General features: G+C 44.0%; 1 protein-coding gene across 1 annotated transcript in view; it reads right to left on the minus strand.

Annotated features, from left to right (window-relative positions):
• The window catches only part of BTC (betacellulin), a 44,891-nt gene extending 28,244 nt beyond the window's left edge, over positions 1 to 16,647 (minus strand). The window contains exon 1 of the mRNA XM_067469507.1: positions 16,455 to 16,647. Within this exon, the coding sequence (XP_067325608.1) occupies positions 16,455 to 16,500 (46 nt within the window). The 5' untranslated portion in view covers positions 16,501 to 16,647. The remainder of the gene's footprint in view (positions 1 to 16,454) is intronic.
• Between the last annotated feature and the right edge of the window lie 1,147 nt (positions 16,648 to 17,794).

Consider the following 17,794-nt stretch of genomic DNA (forward strand, 5'->3'; position numbering starts at 1 on the left):
ACAACACAATCTACATTCAGTGAAGGCAAAACACCCCCTTCCTTCCTGGCGCAACAAACTAGACCAGTGGTTCCCAACCTGTGGGTCTCCAGATGTTTTGGCCTTCAACTCCCAGAAATCCTAACAGCTGGAAAACTGGCTGGGATTTCTGGGAGTTGTAGGCCAAAACACCTGGGGACCCACGGGTTGAGAACCACTGAACTAGACAATATAAACATGTGCCTGAAATTTGGCAGCAATACCCGCCCCCGCCCCCCACTAGCCCCATACACATCATAAAATGAGCATTTCCTCCTTGTTTTGAAGAAAGGGTTCCACAATTAATCTTAAAATTCAGCAACACCATTCGCAACTGATTTTCAGTCTCATGGCACCACTCTTGCTCTCTTTTCTCCTGGCCAAGTTCCTCTCCTGCCTTTTCATGGGCAACAAAGTTGGGTTGAGGTGTCATGTGGGGATAGGAGAGTAGAAGAAACACAAAACAGATGGGCTGGCAGCCTTTTTACTCTTTACAAAATCCCTGCCCCCCTAACAGTACTATATCACCATATGCTGTCATGAGCACTTTAGGATATAAAATATAAGCAGGTGTCAGTAGCCACTTGAAGTAGTCCTGCTGTCTCCATAAAGCAACAAAGAAAGCTAAGCTAGGGTTTTCTCCCAAAAATAATCCTCAAACTTCAAACTACAAGAAAGGAGATTCCATCTGAGCATTAGGAAGAACTTCCTCACTGTGAGAGCTGTTCAGCAGTGGAACTCTCAGCCCCATAGTGTGGTAGAGGCTCCTTCTTTGGAAGCTTTTAAACAGAGGCTGGATGGCCATCTGTCGGGGGTGCTTTAAATGCAATTTTCCTGCTTCTTGGCAGAGGGTTGGACTGGATGGCTCATGAGGTCTCTTCCAACTCTATGATTCTATTAATTATTCCCCAACTTTGAGTCCTAAATCCTTATCTATGACTTCATTACACACAATTAAATAAGCATTTCTACACTCTTAAGAAACTGCCGCCAATGGTGCCTTTCACATAATGCAAGCTTCAAATGTGGGGCAGAGGTATCCTGCTTTTTCTAAAGGGTGGGTTTTTCCCATGATTCTTGAGTTGATTGGCTCAATTTCTCAATTCCCCACGTAGAAACATGTAAAAACGACCAATTTAACATATGAAGGGAATCCCCTCTTGCCGGTTGGTTAAAAAAAATGATGTTGTCATAGAGGGAGGAGACGAGATGGGGAGAATTGATTCCTTTCAGCCGCCATTAAAATTTGGGACTGAGGAGGTATAACAAACAAAATATTCAAAACATTCAGGATTAAATAACAAGCATGCAAATCCTGAGCTTTGTGTCTTCTTAGCAAGCTCCCTCTTTCAGTGGGGGAAACAGGTCTTCATGGATTCAACCAGTGCCTTGGACTGCGAGAAGATCCAACCAGTCCATACTTCAGGAAATAAAGTCCAACTGATCCTTGAAGGGAAGGATATTAAAGTGATGGTCACTCCTTGTATTGTGAGATGTTTTGTTGCCAAATTTGGTGTGATTTTGTTCATTGGTTCTTTTGTCTTTATGGTACTCATTATGCACCGAGCATTTATATATATATATATATATATATATATATATAAGGCTTGGGCGGTTTCATTCGTTAATTTCGTAATTTGTTATTAATTCGTATTTAAATTAGCTTACGATCCAATATTGAGCCATTTTGGAATAGTGTGAGGAGTAATTAAGAATCGAAACAATTTTTCCAATTTTCGTAATTATTTCGTAATTATTTTCGTAATATAATATAATAATATATAATATATAATACAATATATTATTATAATATAATATAATATAATATAATAATAATATAATATTATAATATTATAATATTATAATATATATATTATAATATTATAATAATAATATAATAATATTATATTATATTATATTATATTATATTATAATATATTATAAGAAGAAAGCGCAAAAGCCGGGTTGCAGCTAAACGTCAAAAAAACCAAGATTATGGCAACAAGAATGATTGACAACTGGAAAATAGAGGGAGAAACCGTGGAGGCCGTGACAGACTTTGTATTTCTAGGTGCAAAGATTACTGCAGATGCAGACTGTAGCCAGGAAATCAGAAGACGCTTACTTCTTGGGAGGAGAGCAATGTCCAGTCTCGATAAAATAGTGAAGAGTAGAGACATCAGACTGGCAACAAAGATCCGCCTAGTCAAAGCCATGGTATTCCCCGTAGTCACCTACGGATGTGAGAGCTGGACCTTAGGGAAGGCTGAGCGAAGGAAGATCGATGCTTTTGAGCTGTGGTGTTGGAGGAAAGTGCTGAGAGTGCTTTGGACTGCGAGAAGATCCAACCAGCCCATCCTCCAGGAAATAAAGCCCGACTGTTCACTGGAGGGAAAGATACTAGAGACAAAGTTGAAGTACTTTGGCCACATCATGAGGAGACAGGAAAGCCTAGAGAAGACAATGATGCTGGGGAAAGTGGAAGGCAAAAGGAAGAGGGGCCGACCAAGGGCAAGATGGATGGATGGCATCCTTGAAGTGACTGGACTGACCTTGAGGGAGCTGGAGGTGGTAACGGCCGAAAGGGAGCTCTGGCGTGGGCTGGTCCATGAGGTCACGAAGAGTCGGAGACGACTGAACGAATGAACAACAACAACATAATAATATAATATTATAATATATAATATAATAATATTATAATAATATAATATATATAATATAATATTACAATATATAACATAATATTATAATAATATAATATAATATATAATGATATAATATAATATAGTTGTTGTTTGTTTTATCACACCAACAGTCAACAACAGAGGGAGAGGGAAGCTTCAGAAGTTCCCCCTGTCCCATTTGGAGGTTTTTTTTAGCATATTGCGCAATCGCGTCCGCCATTAACGAATCAATTCGAAATTTACAAAATTTCGTAATTTCGAAATTTTTTAAAGAAAAAAATCAGAATTCTTAAAAAAAACGAAACGCAATGGACCCCTAAAAACGAAACGAGTTTAGAAAAAAAATTTCAGTTGTTACCCAAGCCATATATATATATATATATACACACACACACACACACATTAAATTATTGGTGGGATTCTACGAAGGAAAATAAGCAGGCCCAGAAAGGTATGGAATTGTATCACCAAAACATTTTGCCGTTCAGCTTAAAAGGGTTGGTATTAAAACATTCCAGGAGTTCCAGAAAAACATGTCATCCAGCTTCATCGCTGGCAACATCCCAAAGTAAATGTCACATAACTAGAATAGGTTCCAACTTTTAAAGACGCCACCAAAGGAATAATACCACATGCAGCTGAACTAGCTTCTAGTGCCTTTCAAATGATTACTGATCAGATAAGGCCGAGCTCAAGACAGACAAGAGTGTTGTAATGCTCATTTGCTTTAATCATCCTTGAGCAATTACGCAGTTGTGTATGACCTGACACCAGGTGGGAGAGGGCTGTTACCAAGAGTATAATTTAGGAATTATAGTTTATACTCTTGAATACTGATGGGTTCATTAGGTGTGGCAGGATTTGGATGGAACATCACTGTTAGATTACTGTAAAACAGCACATTGCACCATATGGATAATATTCTTACACCCAAAAGGTTGTAAATGGTTTGAAATTACACTTGATTATGCGAGCACTAGGACCCCTCAATATGTGTAACTCTCTCCAAGCGTTGCTAGATCCTATGGCATCTTAAAATAAACACACAGGGCTAAATATAGAGCTTGCTCTTGTTCAGTGGGCAGGCTGGCAGGTAGGACTGTTCAACTGCGATGAACTGGTATAGCATGATCCAGCATTGTATCCCCACCACCGCTACCACTAATTTAAAATTATGAGACAAGTCCTGTTATTCAAGAAAAATTATGGTGTTAAGACCCCCATCTACACTGCCATATAATTCGGTTTCCAAATCCAGATTATCTGCTTTGAACCAGATGATATGGCAATGTAGATTTATATAATCCAGTTCAAAAAAAAAAAAGCTGACTGGCACAACCTGGGGATCACAACCAGATACAGTGAAGACATCTGCCCTTGCGCTGTGCTACTCTGCTGCTGAGTACGCATGCCCAGTGTGGAACACATCTCACCACACTAAAACAGTGGATGTGGCTCTTAATGAAACATGCCGCATTATCACAGGGTGTCTGCGCCCTACACCACTGGAGAAATTACACTGCTTTGCACCACCTGACATCCACCGGGAAGTAAGCAGCCAATAGTGAAAGGACCAAGGCAGAGACATCTCCAGCTCATTCCCAGTTTGGGTATCAGCCAGCACGTCAATGACTTAAATCTAGAAATAGTTTTCTAAGATCTACAGAGACACTCGCTGGAACACCTCAGCAAGCGAGAGTCCAAAAGTGGCAGGCTCAAACCCAGAACCTCAACCAATGGCTGATACCAAATGAGAGACTCCCTCCTGGGCACACAGAGGACTGGGCGACTTGGAAGGCACTGAACAGACTGCGCTCTGGCACCACGAGATGCAGAGCCAACCTTCAGAAATGGGGCTACAAAGTGGAATCCTCGACATGCGAGTGTGGAGAAGAGCAAACCACTGACCACCTGCTGCAATGCAACCTGAACCCTGCTACATGCACAATGGAGGACCTTCTTGCAGCAACACCGGAAGCACTCCAAGTGGCCAGATACTGGTCAAAGGACATTTAACCAACTACCAAACTCACAAGTTTTGTATTTGTCTGTTTCTTTGCTTTGTTCTGTTAGAAATGTAATATAATGGACTGGTTGCTCTGACACGACAAATAAATATAAAAGTCTCCAGGGAAGCAGAAAAAAAGCTTGCTCACTCCTCCCTGTGGCTTCCTCTCACATATTTATACATGGCTATCATATCTCCTCTCAGCCTTCACCTTCTTCAGGCTAAACATGCCCAGCTCCTTAAGCTGTTCCTCATAGGGCTTGTTCTCCAGACCCTTGATCATTTTATTCGCCCTCCTCTGGACACATTCCAGCTTGTCAATATCTCCCTTGAATTGTGGTGCCCAGAATTGGACTCAATATTCCAGGTGTGGTCTAACCAAAGCGGAATAGAGGGGTAGCATGACTTCCCTAGATCTAGACACTATGCTCCTATTGTTGCAGGCCAAAATCCCATATGGCAATGTAGACTTATGTAATCCAGATCAAAGCAAAAAATGTGGATTCAGAAACTGGATTGTGAGGTTTTTCCATCATTAGAACCACAAAAAGTCTGCTTTTTGAATACTTCTTTAACAACAATACCTGGGATTTCTTCGGAATCTCAAATTTTATTGGCCAAAATTTCTATTGTTAAGATAAATAGCAGGGGAGCAAGAGAACATCCTTGCCTAACTCCCCTCTAGATTGGAAAATACTCAGAGTGTACTCTGTTATTTTGTACTGTTGTTGGAGTATATTCTCTTTAGTTCAATAACTCAGTTGAGGAATTTGTCATTGCAATTTATCACTTTTAAGTTCTCCTCCATGAATTTCCAATTGATCTTATCAAACACTTTTTCCATATCCAAGAGCAGAAAGGCTGCCTGTCTATATTACATTGTAGAAATTCAATTAAGTTATCATTCGCATTTTATTTTTGGTTTGCCTACAAGGCAGGAAACCTTCCTTGTCCTCATTTACCCAAGTTCTTAATACTTTTTTATTCTGTTGGCCAATATGGTTGCAAATAATTTGTACTCTATGTTTAGAACGGAAAACAGAATGTTGATGGGCAGGAGAAGAGATTTAAAGATGGGCTCAAAGCCAACCTTAAAAACTCAGGCATAGACACTGAGACACTGAGAACTGGGAAGCCCTGGCCCTTGAGTGCTACAGTTGGAGGTCAGCTGTGACCAGCAGTGCTGTAGAATTTGAAGAGGCACGAATAGAGGGCGAAAGAGAGAAATGTGCCAAGAGGAAGGACCAGGATGACCTTCGTCTTGTCGGGATGTTAAACATAGATTACTTACTTACTTACTTAGGCGATCCCTCGTAGTCCGAGGATGATGGTCCTCCAAGATCGGTGTTCTGTTGGTGGGTCCATAGGTGACTGTGGAGCACTATTCTTGTTCTGCATCTTCTCCCACAGTGAGGGCATTGGTTTCCAGATGGAAGGCGGTCCCAGTCGGGGTTGGCTTGACATGCCTTCCTCTTGGCACGTTTCTCTCTTTCGCCCTCTATTCGTGCCTCTTCAAATTCTACAGCACTGCTGGTCATAGCTGACCTCCAGTGGAGCACTCAAGGGCCAGGGCTTCCCAGTTCTCAGTGTCTATGCCTGAGTTTTTAAGGTTGGCTTTGGGCCCATCTTTAAATCTCTTCCTCTCCACCGACATTCCGTTTTCCATTTTTGAGTTTGGAATAGAGCAACTGCTTTGGGAGATGATAGTCAGGCATCCGGACAACATGGCCGGTCCAGTGGAGTTGATGGCGGAGGACCATCGTTACAATGCTGGTGGTCTTTGCTTCTTCCAGCACGCTGACATTTGTCCGCTTGTCTTCCCAAGACATTTGCAGGATTTTCTGGAAGCAGCGCGGATGGAATCATTCCAGGAGTTGCATGTGACGTCTGCAGACTGTCCACATCTCGCAAGTGTATAGCAGGGTTGGGAGGTCAATAGCTTTATAAACAAACTCTCTGCTTCATTCGGAAAAAAGCTGCACTCACAGAGCTCAGGCAGTTTTGAATTTCAGTGTCAATGTTGACTTTTGTGGAGAGGTGGCTGCCAAGTTGGTGGAAATGGTCAACATTTTCTAATGTTACTTGTTGAATGTTAGCAAACCAACCCCTTATAAGAAATAAGGATTCATACATGAACTGTAATAACAAAATTACAGAACCTAAGATAACTCATATTTCATTTATATTTTCAGAAATTCAAATTTTATTGCTCACAGACACAGAGGTTTGGCGTGGCCAGGGAACGCCGGCTTCCCTGGCCCGTAAGCCCCACACAGGAGGGAGAAGCCTGGCCCGGCGCGACCCCGCTCAAAGCAGCTCCGGAGGGAAGAGAGGGAGAAACACCGCTGATGCTAGTGGGGAGGGGCTTTGCGCAAGGCCAGGCCAGGCCGCACGGGCCGGAGAAATGCCCCCGGAGGGCCACATATGGCCCACGGGCTGTAGTTTGAGGATCCCTGGTTTAAAGCTACTGACAATAATAATACTTTATTTATAAGCCCGGTCCTGTTCAACATCTTTATTAATGACTTAGATGAAGGGCTAGAAGGCATGATCATCAAGTTTGCAGACGACACCAAATTGGGAGGGATAGCCAATAGTCCAGAGGACAGGAGCAGAATTCAAAACGATCTTGACAGATTAGAGAGATGGGCCAAAACTAACAAAATGAAGTTCAACAGTGACAAATGCAAGATACTCCACTTTGGCAGAAAAAATGAAATGCAAAGATACAAAATGGGGGACGCCTGGCTCGAGAGCAGTACGTGTGAAAAAGATATTAGAGTCTTCGTGGACAACAAGTTAAACATGAGCCAACAATGTGATGTGGCGGCAAAAAAGCCAATGGGATTTTGGCCTGCATCAACAGGAGCATAGTGTCTAGATCTAAGGAAGTAATGCTACCCCTCTATTCTGCTTTGGTTAGACCACATCTGGAATATTGTGTCCAATTCTGGGCACCACAATTCAAGAGAGATATTGAAAAGCTGGAATGTGTCCAGAGGAGGGCGACTAAAATGATCAAGGGTCTGGAGAACAAGCCCTATGAGGAGCGGCTTAGGGAACTGGGCATGTTTAGCCTGAAGAAGAGAAGGCTGAGAGGAGATATGATAGCCATGTATAAATATGTGAGAGGAAGCCACAGGGAGGAGGGAGCAAGCTTGTTTTCTGCTTCCTTGGAGACTAGGACGCGGAACAATGGCTTCAAACTACAAGAGAGGAGATTCCATCTGAACATTAGGAAGAACTTCCTGACTGTGAGAGCTGTTCAGCAGTGGAACTCTCTGCCCCGGAGTGTGGTGGAGGCTCCTTCTTTGGAAGCTTTTAAGCAGAGGCTGGATGGCCATCTGTCAGGGGTGATTTGAATGGAATACTCCTGCTTCTTGGCAGGGGGTTGGACTGGATGGCCCATGAGGTCTCTTCCAACTCTTTGATTCTATGATTCTATGATTCTATAACCCACCCTCTCTCTTCCTGAAGGGACTCTAGGCGGTTTCCAAAAATATAACAAAAATGGCAAACATTCAATGCTCAAAAACAGGCAACCAACAATCAAGGAGAAACATGAAATAAAATGAATTCAATATAACTTATAAACAACTGAAAACCGAGGGTTACACATAATAAACACAAGGAGTCAGCCCAGTTAAAACACAACACATCAAGAGCATAATATGGTATATCACATCAGCGGTTGCTGTTGCCCGTTTTTAGTCTAAAATTATTTAGCCGCTCTATTTTATCAGTTTTAGACTTGTTTGTTCATGCAATGCTTTTGACATGAAATAAAATAGATAAATAACTATGAAAAAAAAATGTGTTACATAGTGTAGTAATAATCTATATAAATACAAATGTAATGTTTGTTTGTGGGATTAACAGAACTCAAAAACCACTGGATGAATTGACACCAAATTTGGACACAAACAACCCAATGTATGCCCTTCACTCAAAAAAAATTGATTTTGTCATTTGGGAGTTGTAGTTGCTGGGATTTATAGTTCACCTACAATCAAAGAGCATTCTGAACACCACCAACGATGGAATTGAACCAAACATGGCACACAGTTCTCCCATGACAAACAGAAAATAATGGAAGGGTTTGGTGGGCAGTGTCCTTTGGTTTTGGAGTTGCAGTTCACGTACATCCAGAGACCACTGTGGACTCAAGCAATGATGGATCTGGACTAAACTCTACATGAATACTCAATATGCCCAAATGTGAACACTGGTAGAGTTTGGGGAAAATAGAATCTTGACATTTGGGAGCTGTAGTTGCTGGGATTTATAGTTCACCTACAATCAAAGAGCATTCTGAACACCACCAACGATGGAATTGAACCAAACTTGGCACGCAGTTCTCCCAAGACCCACAGAAAATACTGGGTTTGGTGGGCAGTGTCCTTTGGTTTTGGAGTTGTAGTTCACCTACATCCAGAGATCACTGTGGACACAAACAATGATGGATCTGGACCAAACTCTACATGAATACTCAATATGCCCAAATGTGAACACTGGTAGAGTTTGGGGAAAATAGAATCTTGACATTTGGGAGCTGTAGTTGCTGGGATTTATAGTTCATCTACAATCAAAGAGCATTCTGAACACCACCAACGATGGAATTGAACCAAACATGGCACACAGTTCTCCCATGACAAACAGAAAATACTGGAAGAGTTTGGTGGGCAGTGTCCTTTGATTTTGGAGTTGCATTCACATACAGCCTGAGATCACTGTGGACGCAAACAATGATGGATCTGGACCAAACTGTACATGAATACTCAGTATGCCCAAATGTGAACACTGGTGGAGTGTGGGGAAAATAGAATCTTAACATTTGGGAGTTGTAGTTGCTAGGATTTATAGTTCACCTACAATCACAGAGCATTCTTCCCCTCTGGGCACATAGAAGACTGGGCGACTTAGAAGGCCCTGAACAGACTGCGTTCTGGCACCACAAGATGCAGAGCCAATCTTAAGAAATGGGGCTACAAAGTGGAATCCACGACATGCAAGTGTGGAGAAGAGCAAACTACAGACCACCTGCTGCAATGCAACCTGAACCCTGCCACATGCACAATGGAGGACCTTCTTGCATCAACACCAGAGGCACACCAAGTGGCCAGCTACTGGTCAAAGGACATTTAATCAACTACCAAGCTTGCAAATTTTGTGTGTTGTCTGTCTGTTTGTTTGCTTTGTTCTGTTAGAAATGTAATACAATTGTCTGGTTGCCTGACACGATAAATAAATAAATACAGAGCATTCTGAACCCCACCAACGATAGAATTGGGCCAAACCTCCCACACAGAACTCCCATGTTGGCCACAGCAACGCGTGGCAGGGGACGGCTAATAATAATAATAATAATTTGAATAGAAACAACTGGAAAAGCTGACACGATATGAGGATTTAAAGATCGAACTGCAAAGACTCTTGCACAAGCCAGTAAAGGTTGTCCCAGTTGTGATCAGCACACTGGGTGCAGTACCTAAAGACCTTGGCCTGCACTTAAATACAATCGGCGCTGACAAAATTACCATCTGCCCACTGCAGAAGGCCACCTTACTGGGATCTGCATGCATTATTCACCGATACATCACACAATCCTAGACACTTGGGAAGTGTCCGACGTGTGATCCGATACAACAGCCAGCAGAATGATCTTGTTTGCGGTGGACTCATCTTGTTATGTTCCAAATAATAATAATAACAATCATCATCATCATCTATATAGGAGCCCCCGGTGGCGCAGTGGGTTAAAGCCCTGTGCCGGCAGGACTGAAGACCGACAGGTCGCAGGTTCAAATCCGGGGAGAGGCAGATGAGCTCCCCCTATCAGCTCCAGCTCCTCATGCAGGGACATGAGAGAAGCCTCCCACAGGGATGATAAAAACATCAAAATCATCCACGCGTCCCCTGGGCAACGTCCTTGCAGACGGCCAATTCTCTCACACCAGGAGTCACTCCTGACACGAAAAAAAAATCTATATAAATAAAAATGTAATGTTTGTTTGTGGGATTAACATAACTCAAAAACCACTAGACACAAATTTGGCCACAAGACACCTACTAGCCTAAGGAGTGACCATCACTCAAAAAAATGATTTTGTCAGTTGGGAGTTGTAGTTACTAGGACTTATAGTTTACTTAAAATTAAAGAGCATTCTGAACTCCACTAATGATGGAATTGAACCAAACGTGGCACACAGGACTCCCATGATCAACAGAAAACTCTAGAAGGGTTTGGTGGGCATTGACCTTGAGTTTGGGAGTCGTAGTTTACCTACATCCAGAGAGCACTGTGGACTCAAACAGTGATGGATCTGGACCAAACTTGGCACGAATATTCCATATGCCCAAATATAAAAACAGATGAAGTTTGGGGGAAATAGACCTTGTCATTTGGGAGTTGTAGTTACTGGGATTTATAGTTTACCTACAATCGAAGAGCAAGCTGAACCCCACCAACGTCAGAACTGGGGCAAACCTCCCACACAGAGCCCCCATACTTAGAATCATAGAATCATAGAATCAAAGAGTTGGAAGAGACCTCATGGGCCATCCAGTCCAACCCCCTGCCAAGAAGCAGGAATGTTGCATTCCAATCACCCCTGACAGATGGCCATCCAGCCTCTGTTTAAAAGCTTCCAAAGAAGGAGCCTCCACCACACTCCGGGGCAGAGAGTTCCACTGCTGAACGGCTCTCACAGTCAGGAAATTCTTCCTCATGTTCAGATGGAATCTCCTCTCTTGTAGGTCATCCAGTCCAACTCCCTTCACCAGGACAAGAAAACGTAATCAAAGCCCTCCTAACAAGGAGCCATCCAGCCATTGATATAGATAAATATGATTCACACACACAGAGATATAGTATCATAGATTTGAAAGGGACTCCTAAAGGAGGACAATTCTATGTTGTATGTTCCAGAGGAGGCAAATCCAACAATCTCCACATCAACACTGACAAAGATACAGCAAGAAATACTGTTTATTTTTTATTTACTATATTTGTATACCACTTTTCTCAGCCCTCGGGCAACTCAAAGCAGTTAACAATAGCAAAATTCAATGCTCAGAACAAAATAAAACAGTTAAAAACAATTAAAAGAGTAGCATATTAAGCAATCAGTTATACATCAATAAATATCTCGTTAGCGTCTCATAATTAGAATCAAGATCCAGTTTTGTCATCCAATTGTTCCATATTCCTATATTCTTTACACTGCCTATTCAAATGCCTGCTCGAACAACCAGGTCTTCACTTTCCTCCGGAATGATAACAAGGAAGGGGCTGATCTAATATCTGTAGGAAGGGCGTTCCACAGCCGAGGGGCCATCACTGAGAATGCCCTGCCTTTCGTCCCCGCCAGACGTACTTGTGACGCAGGCAGGACCGAGAACAGGGTCTCCCCAGACGATCTTAATGTCCTAGTGGGTTCATAGGAGGAGATGCGTTCAGACAGGTAAGTTGGGCCAGAACCGTTTAGGGCAGAGGTCATCAAACTACGGCCCGGGCGCCAGATACGGCCCTCCAAGGTTATTTACCCGGCCCTCGCTCAGGGTCAACCTAAGTCTGCAACAACTTGAAAACACACAACAATAATGCTATCTCATCAGCCAAAAGCAGATCCACACTTCCCATTTAAATACTAATAAACTTATATTTGTTAAAATTATTCTTCATATTCATTATTTTTTAATTATGTTTTTGCACTACAAATAAGGTATGTGCAGTGTGCATAGGAATTCATTCATGATTTTTTCAAATTATAATCCGGCCCTCCAACAGTTTGAGGGACTGTGACCTAGCCCTCTGTTTAAAAAGTTTGAGGACCCCTGGTTTAGGGCTTTATAGGCTAAAACCAGCACTTTGAATTGTGCCGGGTAGCAAACTGGCAGCCAGTGGAGCTGGCGCAGCAGAGGAGTTGTATGCTCCCTGTTAGTAACCTGGCTGCTGTCGGCTGGACAATTTGAAACTTCCAGACCATCTTCAAAGGCAACCCCACGTAGAGAGCGTTGCAGTCATCTATACAGGATGTAACCAGAGCATGGACTACCGTGGCCAAGTCAGACTTACCAAGGTACGAGTGCAGCTCGCGCACAAGTTTTAACTGTGCAAATGCTCCCCTGGTCACCACCGAAACCTGGGATTCCAGGCTCAGCGATGTGTCCAAGATCACACCCAAGCCACAAGCATAAAGACATTAGATATATTAGAAACCAACACTTTCTAATTACTGGGTTGTTGTAGGTTTTTTCGGGCTATATGGCCATGGTCTAGAGGCATTCTCTCCTGACTTTTCGCCTGCATCTCTGGCAAGAATCCTCAGAGGTAGTGAGGTCTGTTGGAACTAGGCAAAAGGGTTTGTATGTCTGTGGAATGACCAGGGTGGGACAAAGGACTCTTGTCTGCTGGAGCTAGGTGTGAATGTTTCAACTGACCACCTTGATTAGCATATAATGGCCTGACATTGCCTAGAGCAAACTTTTGTTTGGCACAGTCAGACCGTTATATGCTAATCAAGGTGGTCAGTTGAAACATTCACACCTAGCTCCAGCAGACAAGAGTCCTTTGTCCCACCCTGGTCATTCCATACCCTGGTCAGGTAGTTTCAGACTTAGATTGACCCTGAGCAAGGGTCAGGTAAATGAGCTTGGAGGGCCGTATCCGGCCCCTGGGCCTTAGTTTGAGAACCCCTGCTCTAGACCATGGCCATATAGCCCGAAAAAACCTACAACAACCCAGTGATTCCGGCCATGAAAGCCTTCGACAATACTTTCTAATTACTTTATTTTCCAGATTGTTTGTCGTGTCAGGAGCGACTTGAGAAACTGCAAACTTGCTTCTGGTGTGAGAGAATTGGCCGTCTGCAAGGACGTTGCCCAGGGGATGCCTGGATTGATTTGATGTTTTTATCATCCTTGTGGGAGGCTTCTCTCATGTCCCCGCATGAGGAGCTGGAGCTGATAGAGGGAGCTCATCTGCCTCTCCCCACATTCGAACCTGTGACCTGTTGGTCTTCAGTCCTGCCGGCAGGGGCGGCTCAACCCATTATGCAAAGTAAGCATTCGCAGTACAGTTGATTTTGCCCAGGGGCACTCTTGAGGCGCTGTTGGGGGAAAATAGACCTTGACATAGGCGAGTTGTAGCTACTGGAATGTATAGTTCACCTAAAATCAAAGAGCAGTCCGAACTCCACCAATGATGGAATTGAACCAAATATGGCACACAGAACTCCCATGACGAACAGAAAATATATATCAATGTATTGTCGACCGTTTACAGAAAACCCACACACACAGATAGATATCTACATAAAAGCTCCAACCATCACCCAAGTCAAAAAAGAAGCACCATTAAAGCCTTGGCAGACTGTGCAAAAAGAATCTGTGAACCCCACCTCCTCCAAGATGAACTGAACCACCTCAACTGGGCTCTACAGGCCAATGGATACTCCACCTCAGACATCAGAAGAGCTGCAAGACAGAGAACAAGCCATGAGAGTAAAGGCAAAGATCCACCCAGAGGAAAAGTGTTCCTGCCATACATCAAGGGAACCACTGACCGCATAGGGAAGCTGATGAGGAAACACAACATACAAACCATCTACAAACCCACCAAGAAAATCCAACAAATGCTACGTTCAGCAAAGGACAAGAGGGATCCTCTCACCTCTGCAGGAGTCTGCCGTATAACATGCAGCTGTGGACAAGTCTACATGTTGTTGTTGTTCATTCGTTCAGTCGTCTCCGACTCTTCGTGACCTCATGGACCAGTACACGCCAGAGCTCCCTGTCGGCCGTCACCACCCCCAGCTCCTTCAAGGTCAGTCCAGTCACTTCAAGGATGCCATCCATCCATCTTGCCCTTGGTCGGCCCCTCTTCCTTTTGCCTTCCACTTTCCCCAGCATAATTGTCTTCTCTAGGCTTTGCTGTCTCCTCATGATGTGGCCAAAGTACTTCAACTTTGTCTCTAGTATCCTTCCCTCCAGTGAGCAGTCGGGCTTTATTTCCTGGAGGATGGACTGGTTGGATCTTCTCGCAGTCCAAGGCACTCTCAGAACTTTCCTCCAACACCACAGCTCAAAAGCATCGATCTTCCTTCGCTCAGCCTTCCCTAAGGTCCAGCTCTCACATCCATAGGTTACTACAGGGAATACCATGGCTTTGACTAGGCGGATCTTTGTTGCCAGTCTGATGTCTCTACTCTTTACTATTTTATCGAGACTGGACATTGCTCTCCTCCCAAGAAGTAAGCGTCTTCTGATTTCCTGGCCACAGTCTGCATCTGCAGTAATCTTTGCGCCTAGAAATACAAAGTCTGTCACTGCCTCCATGTTTTCTCCCTCTATTTCCCAGTTGTCAATCATTCTTGTTGCCATAATCTTGGTTTTTTTGACGTTCAGCTGCAACCCGGCTTTTGCGCTTTCTTCTTTCACCTTGATTAGAAGGCTCCTCAGCTCCTCCTCGCTTTCGGCCATCAGAGTGGTGTCATCTGCATATCTGAGGTTGTTAATGTTTCTTCCAGCAATTTTCACCCCAGCTTTGCATTCATCCAGCCCCGCACATCGCATGATGTGTTCTGCATACAAGTTAAAAGTCTACATAGGGACCACCAAACGCAGCATTGCCCAAACACGAATCCAGGAACATGAAAGGCACTGCAGACTACTCCAACCAGAGAAATCAGCCATAGCAGAGCACCTGAAGAACCAACCTGGACACAGCATTTTATTTGAGAACACAGAAATGCTGGACCACTCTCACAACCACCATGTCAGACTACACAGAGAAGCCATTGAAATCCACAAACAAGTGGACAATTTCAACAGAAAGGAAGAAACCATGAAAATGAACAAAATCTGGCTACCAGTATTAAAAAATTCTAAAATTGCAACAGCAAAAACAGCAGAGAGAAAAACAGGCAGGGACATCTAATCACCTTTCAAGAAGAGTTTGCTCCAGGCACAGTCAGCCCATTGTATGCCAATCAAGGTGGTCAGTTGAAAGATTCACACCTAGCCCAACTTACAAAAGCCCTTTGTCTCACCCTGGTCATTCCACAGATATATAAACCCCCTTTTTTCCCAGTTCCAGCAGACCTCACCTCTGAGGATGCTTGCCATAGATGCAGGCGAAACGTCAGGAGAAATGCCTCTAGAACATGGCCATATAGCCCGAAAAAACCCACAAGAACTATATATCAATGATTGGGGGGGGGGGGGTGCCAAAATACTGTTTGCTTACCATTGAAAATTACCTAGGGCCGCCTCTGCCTGCCGGCACAGGGGTTTAACCCACTGCGCCACCGGGGGCTCGTTTTCCAGATCATGGCAAGGGTTGGATAATAATAATAATAATAATAATAATAATAATAATAATAGGGCTAAGTTTCTGAACCACTGTTAAAAAAATCAAATGGCAAAAAGGCAATATTTTGAAGGCACAGCCGTTCTGGGTTTCTGCCTCAGATCACTTCCAAAACTCCTAACTTTATTGAAAGGGTGGGGAGGTAGTAGTAGTAGTCCTAAAAGTAGGGATTGGGTGATAACATTTTCCCCCCTGCGCCTTTTAGAGTAGGAACCTGGAGCAAGAAGCTACACCTGTTGAGTGCCTGGGAGGAAGCTTAGAAAATGCTCCTTCCATTCACCCCGCTTTCCCTCTGGCCCGCCAAGGAGATACTCCCCATCGAAGACCCCCAACCCAACCTACTACATCCCTCAATGATCCCCTTGCCCCTCACCTAGGAGCAGCAAAGGACTGCAGCCCAGCAGCACCGCCGGATCCATCCCCGTCCGCAGGAAAAGAGCCTGAGAAGCAGGGAGAGGAAGGCGGAGCCGACAAGACAGGCAGGCAGGCGGGCGGGCGCTTCCTCCTCTTCCTCCCAGTTGCAGATCCTTCGGATGGGAAGGAAAGGCGAGAGGAAGGGGGCTCCTGGCTCTTGCAAACCCAGCTGGTAATGAAGCATCTGAGAATACAGGCGCACCTTGTGTTGCGCAAACACCTGTGAAACGCCTTGGGTTTTTCCACCTTGTGTTTTCTGCCTCCTTCTGCTTCCACCTGTTGCCACACATGGACAAGGCCTGGAGGAGGATCTTCCCCCTCCCCCTTGGAAAGTGGGGTATGAATAACTACAACAATAATAACACAATAACCCCTTCTTTAAACGCCTTTAAAGAATGCTCAGTTCCCAAGTTGGGAACAAGATAGTTTCTGTCGGTGTGTTCTTAAGTTGAATTGGCATGTAAGTAGGAACAGGTACAGTTTTAGAGTGTAACTCCCTATATATACACCAGGGTTGAATGAAAAGTAATGCCTCCACCTTCGTTACTTGGAGTTTGGATGGGCTCAAAGCCAACCTTAAAAACTCTGGCATAGACACTGAGAACTGGGAAGCCCTGGCCCTTGAGTGCTCCAGCTGGAGGTCAGCTGTGACCAGCAGTGCTGCAGAATTCGAGGAGGCAGGAGTGGAGGGTGAAAGAGAGAAACGTGCTAGGAGGAAAGCGCGTCAAGCCAACCCCGACCAAGACCGCCTTCTACCTGGAAACCAATGTCCTCACTGCAGAAGAAGATGCAGAACAAGAATAGGGCTCCACAGCCACATGCAGACCCACATGGAAACCCATAATGCAGTGGTTCTCAACCTGAGGTCCCCATATGTTTTTGGACTTCAATTCCCAGAAATCCTAACAGTTGGTAAACTGGCTAGGATTCCTGGGAGTTGTAGGCCAAAACACCTGGGGACCCACAGGTTGAGAACCAATGCCATAATGGAAGACCATCTTACTTGTCCAACGAGGGATCACCTAAGTAAGTAAGTAAGTAAGTTGGATGGGAATCTATATAAATAAAAATGTAATGTTCTGGGTTGTTGTAGGTTTTTTCGGGCTATATGGCCATGTTCTAGAGGCATTCTCTCCTGACGTTTCGCCTGCATCTATGGCAAGCATCCTCAGAGGTAGTGAGGTCAGTTGGAACTAGGAAAAGGGGTTTATATATCTGTGGAATGACCAGGGTGAGACAAAGGACTTTTGATTGCTGGAGCTAGGTGTGAATGTTTCTTTTTTATATATATAATTATCT

Source organism: Anolis sagrei, chromosome 6, assembly GCF_037176765.1.
Source record: "Anolis sagrei isolate rAnoSag1 chromosome 6, rAnoSag1.mat, whole genome shotgun sequence".
NCBI classification, from domain to species: Eukaryota; Metazoa; Chordata; class Lepidosauria; order Squamata; family Dactyloidae; genus Anolis; species Anolis sagrei.